The sequence below is a fragment of the Rutilus rutilus genome (genome assembly GCF_951802725.1).
Source record: "Rutilus rutilus genome assembly, chromosome: 11".
Classification (NCBI taxonomy): domain Eukaryota; kingdom Metazoa; phylum Chordata; class Actinopteri; order Cypriniformes; family Leuciscidae; genus Rutilus; species Rutilus rutilus.
This window is the reverse complement of record NC_140216.1, coordinates 33,937,848-33,949,460: the sequence shown is the minus strand read 5'-3', so window position 1 is coordinate 33,949,460 and position 11,613 is coordinate 33,937,848. Positions and strand designations below refer to the sequence as shown.

Sequence of the window (11,613 nt, the reverse complement as noted above, 5' to 3'; positions counted from 1 at the left end):
ATGCAATGCCCTGTGGTCTGACTGTGCCGTTCATTGTGCTGATTATTCATGCTGGACTTAATTAAACTGTTACTTCTGATTCCTGCCTCCTGTGTTCTGACCGACACACCAGTGTGAGCACAGCTAGTTTGAACCAGTGCAATACAGTCCTAAGTAAACTCATTAACATAATGAATCGAAATAGAATAAAATCATGAAAACCCAGCCCTAATAAAAAATACAGTACCAGTCATGGTAAACATTGTAAACATGTTTTCAGTAAACCTAATGAAATGTTTTGACAATCTCAGTCAGTACACTTCTTGTGATGCATGGTTTTAATAACCACAATTTTCAGGATCCACTTTTCTGAATTACACAACCAAGGGTTGTGCTCCAATAAACACAGATTTACACAGGCATATAAATGTGTAAAAATAGCTGTTTTATCTATGAAACAGCAATGCATCAGGAGCAAAGGTCAGTTCAGAGGATCTTTAGGTGGGGCTCACTCCAGCCACCCTGGGCTTGGAAGCAGCAGATGCGACAACTCAACGGGACTCCTGTCAGCAGGTATGTTCGAATCGCATTTGTGTTCCTTTCAAACAAATAAAACCACAGAATCGCGCCTTGTTTGGCCAAACGCTAATTTAACAATACATATTTGTTCCTTCATTGCTGCGGTAAAAGCACCCGACTTTGATTTGTCTCAAACTGATCCGTACATTTGGTGCAGTAACGAACGGCTGCATTATTTTGGACTCAAACCCTTAACTAGAACTAATTCTAGCGGCATCGAGATTGCAATTGCTTTAATAAAACGGTTATAAAACAATCAAAAATATTAAACGATCGTTAAAATATTAAATTGTCATTAAACTAATTAACTAATATTACATTAATTTATTACAAAAATGAGTGTCATTCTGACAGTGGCTAATTGTGTCATTCTGTGATATTGTCTGAATGCATATAGGACAAAGGCTTATAAAGCAGATTGGTGAATTTGTAATTATATAGCTCAGCTATTTAAAGGAATGACAACCGCATTCCACAACTTAAACAGTGGTGATTGGCAAGTTGGCCTAAGAGCACAGTGATGATTCCTTAATGTTTTGTGTCTTGTTGGGCTTTTATCTTTTACCAGCCTATATATGTGTGTCACGTTTCAATTTGTGTGTGGACTTTCTGTTTTAAATTTTTTATCAGTTTCTGTGTTCATTTGTTCTGTTTCCCACCACTCTTTTGTTTCTATGGTTACTATCATTATGAGTTAATTTGTCCCTGCTGTGTCTGATTAATGATCTCGTTTATGTTTGCTATTTAAGATGCACCCTTGCTTTCAGTCTTTGTCTGGTTTCCGTTGTGTTAATGTGTGTTTTCCCTGCCTGTCAGCTTGTTCCAGACTGTTCGCAATGGAAGTCAATCAATCAATCAATCAATCAATCAATCAAAACTAACTTTAGCTGGACAATAACTTTAGAGCTGTTGTAAAGCATAAACAATCTGTTACGGTAATTTCCTATTATCACTGTAAAGCTGCTTTGAAACAATCCATATTGTTAAAAGCGCTATATAAATTAAGGTGACTTGACTTGACTCCAGAGAGTTATTATTAAAGTTTGCATCTTTGATCGGAGTCTTGTCTGTTCCTGAGAGAACCACAATATGACAATATGCAGGACTTGCAAAATTCGTAGTCAAGCTACCAATTTTGCAAGGTAAAAGACAAAATCCCAAAGTAGCCATATGTTCTGGGGCTCCAGTAGGGCTACCAAAATGCATCACAAAATCATTCCCATTAATTGTGGGTAGGTTGTGGGTGGATGAGAGAGGAATCATTAATGTGCTGATTTTAATAAAGGCACCGAACTCTCACGGCAAAACGAAACAAACGTGTGTCACTCTTTTCTTTTAGTTTTCAATAACAACGTCTACTTTGGCCCTGTTCCAAATGGCACCTTAAACGCTCGCGGTCTTCCTCTGAGTCCGCACTTTCGTGACGTAAAGCCACTTTGACTGTCGGGAAGAAGTCTGCTGTAGGGCTCACATCAGTGCAGGGTCGGCAAAAGTGCGCATCGAGGGCGCACATCGACCGCAAAGGGGGTGCTCACAAGCAGAGGCGAACCAACACTGAGTGTGGGCCCCAGGCAAAATTAATCAATGAGGCCCTTTTTTTTATATATATATGTATTTTATATATGTTTTATATAATATATAAGATTTTTTTGTTAATATATCTTCATTGCCTAGAGATATTATTATACAAAATTCAAAAAGTAGTCAAAACAGAACATCTAACAGAACATAAGTTGTTTATTTTTTTACAACATTGTGTGCTTATTTTTTTAATTAACGAAATGTCAATCTTCATCTTTATAACAGAAGATACAACATACAAAAATACAACAATTTTCAAGATACAGTAAATCTTCAAATGTGTAACAGATTGTCACCTTAAAAACAGTCATTTGTGTGGTGGAACAAGCAATGCTATTTAGAAATATATAGTTAGCATCTTAATTTAATTTTTGGTTTTATTGTTTTATTAGTTCATTGTCCAACTAATTGTTTACTCAAGTTTAATGTAAAGAGCTGGATACTTATTACTAATGAAATAATGTCAACTATAATAAATGTATTGTTTAAAAGTGGACATTTCAAGCTTTATATAGATATATTTCTCATGTATGTGAGGCTAGTAGCCTATACGCTGTTTCTGTTTATTTTTGAGACACGCTCCAATTCACAGTCCATGAAAGCGCGCCCTGATTGTTTTATTTTATTTTACAAATTAAAGCACAAAGTTTTCTTGTTATTGTGAGTTTACACAAATAAAAGTAGTTGCGACTGATGCATTATTCTTTTCTGTATGGCCAGAAACTGAATATTTTAAGTTGTTTCCACTGTTTATAGGAAAATGAAAGTAATCGCGTCGGCGCCTCCATGTCACGCAGTGCGCGCTCCACACTCCGCACAAACACTTGGATATGCGCCTAATAATAGCGAACATTTAAGGTTAGAGCGAGCGGCCATGCCCAATGGATACGTCCTTTTCATGTTTAACAAATCAAATCATGCATTTGCTAAATACCGCGAGTAAGCGCTGCTCCAGTTTGAAAAAGGCTGCTGAGGCGAGAAGGTAAAAGTATAACCAGGTAACGAGAGAGGGGCCCCACTAAGGGGGATGCGGAGATGTTGCTGCATCTTTATATTAACATTCCTGATTGTTTAAATGATCAGCCCTCGGGGGCCCCCTTGAAATGCGGGGCCCCAGGCAATTGCCTGGCTTGCCTGCCCTATTGCGACGCCTCTGCTCACAAGCACCCTTCTGAAATCTGAAATGACTAAAGGGGCTTATGATCTCATGGACTTAACGGACACGCGCATGCGTCAGCCATTGTAAGTCCACAAGACCGAAAGTACATATGAAGGCTGGATCCCAAATGTCACACTTCATGTGGACTTGCGTTCTTGTGGCCTTAAATTGTGCATGCTCGCCAGGTGTACGAGTCCGTAGGGTGTCCCATCCGGCATTTCAGCGCTCAGAAGTGTGCTCGCGAGCGCCGCCGTTGTGCCCTTGATGCGGACTTCGGCGAAGCCCCCACTTTCGCACAGTCCACTTCCTGATGTCACTAAGTGTGAACTCGAAGGAGGTCCACAAGGCCGGAGTGTGCCATTTGGGATCCAGCTATTGTGTGCCATTTGGGACAGGGACAATCTCTTCAGGGAAAACCAATCAAGGAAAGCATATGCCTGGAGCACCTCCTACTAGTGGTCATTATGTAAAACACAAAGGAAAAAAATCCTTAGATGTTGCTTAATAACTTAACAGCTTTAACTAAAAACATACACGAGCTTAGCAGAATTTTTTCTGATAAAAGTGTTTTCCAACATAATGATGGAAATATTACTGCGTTTAAAGCATAATTTTTTTGTCAGGCACTAATTTGCAGACTCTCAAGCTACGCAGTTGCGGGGTCCACTTGTTTAAGCAGCAATGGATGGAAATCTTACAATTTCAAAAAAGAGGATTAAAAACAGAACACAAAGGAAGGAAAGAAAGAAAAGGAAAGAAAAGAATGTGGGAGCATTTTACTCAAATAGTTAACCAGGATCAATCAAGTGTGATATGTAAACTGTTGCATATGACAATAAATTATTAAAGCCTATATCCAGCCTTTGCTTTTGCTGAGTGTATTTAATGTTGCAGTGAGGGGAAACAGTGACGATGTAAGATTGTGTTTAGGCTATTAAGGAAATGTAATTTTGCCAAAGAAGATGTGGTGCCTTGTGTGGTGTGGGTCAGGTGCTGATATCAAGCCTAAATCAGTGAAAATCATATGTTCGGGTTTTTAACAGCGGATTCAGGTGACGTTAATCTGCACATCTTTAGTTGTGTTTACTTCTCTTCTTCCGTCTGCATCCACCTCTCCTTCTATTCTTCTGATGTTTGGGAAAGACAATTGGTGCTGCTGCCACTCCTTGTAATTTTACTTAATTTACTGTTGCTTAGTGATCGAGGCTGCATCCGAAATCGCATACTCTCTTTGAGTAGGTACTTATTTTGAAGAAGTAATTATTTCACAGCCCTTAAAAAAGTATGTTCTATATAGTATGAGTGTGTGTAGTATGAATGTAATCTGGACATACTACATTCGCCATGCTCTCGTCATCACATGACCTATACTGGTGTCAGTTCTGAACGCTTGGCCTCATAGTAAAGTGTCCATCGTATGCACACTTCAAAATCTTGCAGGAAGTAGGTCATCCAGGTATTTTTTGCCAACTCTTTTATGAGTACTGTAAATTCGGACACACGCCTACTGTACAGTATAAAAGTATGCGATTTCGGATGCAGCCTGAGATTGCATGGGCAGTGGAGAAAATCGCTGACACTTTAAAAAAATATATATATTAATGCTTTCGACTCCTATTCAATTTTCTACATAAAAAAAGGTTGTTGTTTTTTCGGGTTAGGGTTAATTAAATTCATTTCGGGCCACCAAAATATGACGAGTGCCTGCCCGAAGGCCCACCAGGGATTTTGATATTTTGCAAGCCCTGCTATGCCATGCAACCCACAAAAATAACTTCTTTTTTTTTCATCAGGAGAATAGAGGAGCAAAGATGGGCATGTTATTGCATTATAGGTGGTCCTATATGACAGCTGTCATATGTGTGATCATAATCTGCATGCTCCTGGTGTTCCAAACCCCCGTGGATGAGTTCTCTACAGGCATATGTGCATGTAAAGACTGTGTCAGAGAGCAGACTCACAGTGCTTGGTTCAATGAACTCTATGATCTCTCTATTCAACCACTGCTCACCCGGGAAAATTACCTGCTCAGTGAAGATATCTTCAAGTATTGGAAGGTATTGATCTTACATTTCTTTAAGCCTTGCGCAGTGATGAATTAAATAACTGTAAAATTACATTGAATCTTTTCCAAAAGCTGGCGGGATGCTATGTAGGCAGCGTTTTAAGACAGCACAGTTGTGCTCACAACAAAGTTGTTCCAAAACATGGGCAGCATGATTATGTTCCCTTCTGATACATTTGACTGATACACAGAATGCATTATGATGAGCTCAATGAAAGAAATCCATGCAAGATGGTGGATTAATCCGTTTTGTTAGTCATTAAGTTTACTATTTACCCCATATTTGCGTGTGCTATGTATTTTTATTCTTATGAGTATCATGTCATTCCCTTGGCAACATGTTCACTGCAAATTCTATTGAATTAATTTAAGTAAAGTTTCTCATGCTCTTCAGCTCACTAGGTTTTGGAACAGAAGTTCAGTGCAAGTGTGTCAACATTTGTTGATTACTAGTTTTTCTGTGAACCTCAAAATACTAAACCCTCTTACATTGAAGTCTATTTTGCATGACGTTTCAGGGCCTTCAGAAAGATAAGAACAAAAGGAACTACACAGTAGTGGTGGAGAAGATGTTTTCTCTCTTCCCAGATAAAACACAATACTTAGATGCTAGTCCAAAACGCTGCAGGACTTGTGCTGTGGTAGGAAACTCAGGGAACCTTAAAGGATCCCGTTATGGACATCTCATAGATCATCATGACTTTGTCATTAGGTAAAAATGATATATAACCTAATTTGTTTGACTGTTTTTGTGAGACATGATCAAAACTGTGTATTTGTTCGGTGTCACTTTTAGCCATAAACTGCAGTCTTTCTTTGCCCAGTAAAGCTTCTCTTCATAAGCTAAAAAAAAAAAAAAAAACACCATTTAAATGCATTTAAATTTGGTTGACGATGTCATTTTGTTTTTACATGATGATCTTTCACATGTTTCTTGACCCAGTCATGCTTTGTTAAGCCAGGATAAATAAGGGCCCAACAAAAGGTTATGAGAAGGATGTGGGTTTTAAGGCCACTCACCGGATTATCTATCCTGAGAGCGCTGTAGACGTGGACAAATCAACTTACCTGGTGCTTTCCCCATTCAAGATTCTGGATATGGAGTGGCTCATCAGTGCCTTCACCACTAAGAACATCACAAGGTGAGAAACAGATAATTGAGCAATGTTTCTCAATCTCAAATGGCTGATACACTCTTACAAATAAAGGTTCTTTGTTGGAATCTATGGTTCCATTAAGAACATTCATGGAAACTTTCCATTTCACAAAAGGTTCTTAATAGTGGAAAAGGGTTTACCAGATTATTAAAATGTTCTTCACTAAAAATACAAAAAATTTAAATGTAAGAACTGTTTACCGAAACGTTCTTTTCGGAACTCAAAATGGTTATTTATCATTGCTGTGAAAAAAAAAAAAAAAAAAAAAAAAAAAACTTTTGGAAGCTTTATTATTAGGAGAGTAACTGAGTTCTACTTGTATTGATACCCCAAAAGTGAAGTACGACATGTTCTTGGATCTACAACCTTGCTGGTCCTGGAACAACATTAATGTCAACCAATCATATTTTAGGGTTTGGTTTTGGTTTGAGTTTGGGACTTGACTGACATTTCAGCATACAGTTTGGATTGGCGGAATGGTTCCGTTCTGGGCGAGAACTCCCTGCGCATCCATGCAGCCTAGCATGGATAAGAGCAGGGAGAGCAGCAATAGTCCCCCTTGGGGTAAACAGAACAGAACCAACATGAAAATTTGCAAATATATTTATTTAATTCAAGATTTTAAAAGTACAACATATTCGATAATTATTCTGATTCAAGGGGAATCAGAATGTCAAATCCTGACTGGGCGAGAGGAGGAGCTGGGGATGGAGGAGGGTAATATATGTATATATGTATACGGTGATAGGCGTCATATTCCTATAGGTAAATGTGGATCAGCTGATGCGAGCTTGACTAACGTGACCTGCCAGAACTAAGGCTACGCTTGATTTAATCGATCTTTTGTTTCCCACAAATGGTAGCTGTAGTTAAAATTGGTGTGTGTAATTTATGCACCACCATCATCTTTAGCATTCCCACTCATCTCTTTGTCAGTGGCTTGTTTGAAAACCTTCTCATTATTTTTGCTATTGTAATGCTGCTATTGGTGCAGAAATTACTAATTCTGAGTTAGAGTTGGGGATAAGGTTAGATCTAACCTAACTCTCATTTGCATGTATTGAAGACCAAGGATATGGTTCGAAAGAAGGTTTCTATGCACAAAGTCACATCCATTAAGGATCAAACACTGGAGGGTGTGCAATCTTACAAATACTTGGGGACAATCATTGATTTGAAGTTGAGTTTTGAAGCCAACTGTGAAGCTGTGTGTAAAAAGGGGCATCAACGTTTGTTCTTTTAAAGGAAACTTCAAAATGACTAAACACTGTTGATTCTGTTTTATCGTACTTTTATCAAATCAATTTGGTCTATTTTTCTTTTGGTGTCCTGGTACTGGAATTTATCTTTAAAGAGCTGGACCTCTATTAACCAAATTGTAAAATGGTCAATAGGTTGACTGGGGAGCCGCTACTTAACCCTGCTTCACTGTATGCCAGGCAGGTACAGCGAACGGGTGTTTACATTTTAAGTGACAGGCGTCATCCCCTGTATTGTGTGTTCCAGCACCTTCCGTCTAATTGATGGTTTAGAGTACCGCAGTGTACAACAAAACTGTATAAGAACAGCTTTGTCCCTTTAGTGATTAATCATATGAATAGTATAAGATGAAGTAATGGGTTTATTATAATGTTTTAGTGGTAAGTGTTGTTTTTATTGTTGTCTATTGTATTGTCTATGATATGTATGAGAAACAGCCTGAACTTGTTCTTAGACCTTGTTGCTCAGGCTCACTGAAACTTGATTTACCTATGGGTATAAAATAAAGGAATCTGGACGTTGAATATATGTTTATTTGATATGTTGTACCAGGACAGCAAAAGATAACCAACAAATTCATCATGTTTTAATGGTACCTTATTATTTCTTGTATGTCATTTTGCCCTTTTTTCTTGTCTTTAGAACTTACAAAAAAGTCAGGCCGAGCATAAATGCCAACAGACATAAGGTGAGTGATGTTTTGACATTTTTAACATACTGATAAGGAGCTCAGATTATTGTGTCGGTCATGCGACATTTGGAAGGTTCACTGTAGAATCTGAACTGCACTGTTTTGTCATCTGGATAAAGGAGACCATAGGGGAGACTGACTTAACATACCAACTTGAGGCACGTCAAAGAATTTTTGGAATTTAGGGGAGCGAAGCTTATTTGTTTCAGGTTTTCACAAAACTGGTTTAGACTAGGGATGTCAGTTTACACAATTGACAAGGGTCTGCATGGGGCTACATTATTCTCAACTATTGATCTTCAAAGTGTGTACTATTAGGTCATGTTACACCCTGACATCAGACACTTATTGTCAGAGTTCTTCTGGTCGGAATAAGCAAATATCAGCTTTTCTGAAGTCAAACAGTTATTAGTTGATAGTCCTGTTTTGGCCCTTTCTAACCCTGATCTGCCTACACTCATCTCGACTGACACATCTGATTATGGCCTCAGGGCCGTTTTCTCACGCATACACCCTGATAACTCTGAACGCACCATGGCTTTCGCGTCAAGAACTCTCACCCAGGCCGAACGCAAATATTTGATGGTAGAAGAGGAAGCCCTCGCATGCGTTTGGGCTGTCGAGAAATGGAGGACATCCTTGTGGGGTTGGACATTCAAATTGCGTACAGACCATCAGGCATTAACCACTCTACTCTCCACTAAAAAAGAAGACTGCGCAGGAATGCGTATCGTGCACTGGGCTAATTCTATTCTTAGTAGTGCCTTCGGAGTAAATAAAGAAATTGATTTGGGATATCTGAGTAACAGATATATGTGTTCTAATGGGAATTTCTAAGGAGAAGTGGTCTTGAGTAAAAGATGAATTTGTTATATTGTTTTGACACTAGGTGACACAGGGGGGTAAGAAGGGAAGTGTAAGTGAAGTGTTTGGTAGAGTAGCCTACATTGTTGTGCTGTTGCATAAGACGATTAAAAGTATCGTACTATATCGTACTGCTCTGTTTCTAATTTCATTTGCACAAGACACAACAGTTTACTCATTTTGAGCCTGGTTTTAAAATATAAGTAAGAGAAAAACACTGTTAATGAGAAGACGAGCATATAGGACTGCTGCAGGTTAGTGGATAAATATATTTAGCCTATTTATTATTCAGAATGCACAGTTGGAAAGAAAATATATTTATAGGAACATTTCAGCAGGGTCAAGATAATGAATAGATCATTATTCATTATTTTAATCAATTGGCATCCATAAAACATAGTGATAATCCGCATTCTCATGTATGTAGGTGCACTGAACACTCTAACCGGAAACTCCCGATATGTACTAAGTAGAATACGGAAGTAGTTGTGCAAGTAGTCTATTGAATGAGCAGTGTGAAACGTGAATAAAGATAACCCAGGATTCCATTTACCCGGGGTTTAAAATGAACTATTTCAAGTGTGAAAAGGCCTAATGGTGATTAGCGTGTGTTGTTCTCGTAGGTGATGATTCTACATCCTGCTTTCATTAAGTATGTCCATGAGACATGGTTGCTGAAAAGGGGCAAATATCCATCCACTGGCTTCCTCGCTATTGTATTTGCCCTGCACATCTGTGACCAGGTAATTTTTATTATTTTTAATTTTTCTACATTTTATTATTGTATGGAAATTTTAGCCTTCGTTTTTGTACAGGTTTCTACATTTGGGTTTGGTGCTGACCAATATGGAAATTGGTATCACTACTTTGAGAATACCTCACATAAAATCCGTACCGGCGCACATAGTGGCAGCTTTGAGTTTGACACCATGATGCAACTGTACTTGGAAAACAAAATTCAGGTGTTCAGAGGGAAATAACAAGAGGCGAACAAATTTGTCGTGCAAAGCTGCTTTTGCAAATATGCTAAATGCAATACCGTGTCTTTAAAGCACACACCTCACTGTCATACCACCTCAAATTCACTGCTTAGGCAACCTTTGAATGTTTAGTCGCGGTGTTTAGTCCTTTTGTGAAGGTGTACGGTTAACACATTTTGTTTTTGATGGTATCTTCATGAATGTACATCTTAACAATGTGCCAAAGTTGTGATTAATATGTTTATGTCAAATTATGTTTTATGGTTATAGCTTGTGTTGTATATATACTGTATGTAAATGAAAGTAGAGAAGTCAAGATGTTAAGAACAATCTGCATTTTTAATATTTGATAGGAATTGTTACGTTTGTCCTTTTTTTTTTTTTTTTTTTTTTACTTTTGTTGGAAATGATTTCAGATTATACACTATAATTATAGATTTAAACTTTTTATTAATATTTTTGTTTTTAGCAATTCAATGATTTGAAAGAAATCCTTGCGTGACAATGTGGCATAAAGAGGTCAACCTGAAAACATTCAAAGCAGGTTTTTCTGAAGGGTGTGGAAGACCGCTCTTCAAACAGACAGCAGCTTGTTGACAGGGAATTAAGTATAAGTATGTGTAACAGGTACACTGAAAAAAATGATTCGTTGAAATTAATCAATTTTTTTATCGCAAGTGGTTGCAGTCAATTGATTTTATCTACATTTAAACAAATGCATTAAGTTGAACTTAATCAATTTTATTTAGTTTCATTAGTATAAAACATTTTATAATTCCACCCGTTTAATTGTTACTTCTACTTAAATTATTGTGTGATTCTTATTTATATATTTTGAGTGTTAAAAATTAACTAGTTAAACATATACTGTATTTAATTGACAGTATGAGAGGTTGTTAAACGTCTTTCAAATACACACAGAAATGACTTTGTTTTAATCTTATCTTTAATGATTGCCATAAAAAAAAAAAAGCGAACATGTTTCATAACAGTTGTTAAATGATAAAACTCACATTGTACAATTGGCCACACATATATCAACATTGCCCTAATGTGGCAATAGGCCACAGTACATTTGTTTGTGAATCCTTAAAACAAGTGCTAAAACTGCACTAATGTTAAAAACAGAAGTGCTGAGTTTCATAACATCGTACATTCATATAAGAAAAAGAAAAAAAAATTCACAAGTGGGATTAGGCCACAATACATTTGTTTGTGAATCCCCAATACAACAGTACGAAAACTGCACTAATGTTAAAAACAGAAGTGCTGACTTAACATTGCACGTAAAAAAAAAA

The 11,613-nt window shown here is 37.5% G+C and overlaps 1 protein-coding gene across 1 annotated transcript; it reads left to right on the top strand.

Annotated features, from left to right (window-relative positions):
• Nucleotides 1-482: 482 nt before the first annotated feature.
• On the top strand, nt 483-11,092 carry LOC311299429 (CMP-N-acetylneuraminate-beta-galactosamide-alpha-2,3-sialyltransferase 1-like). Its single transcript, XM_084422990.1, has 6 exons — nt 483-552; nt 5,092-5,355; nt 5,882-6,075; nt 6,326-6,505; nt 8,423-8,468; nt 9,959-11,092. The coding sequence occupies exons 2-6, from the start codon at nt 5,110-5,112 to the stop codon at nt 10,313-10,315; spliced, it is 1,023 nt and encodes a 340-aa protein (XP_084279116.1). The 5' UTR covers nt 483-552; nt 5,092-5,109; the 3' UTR covers nt 10,316-11,092.
• Nucleotides 11,093-11,613: the final 521 nt, after the last annotated feature.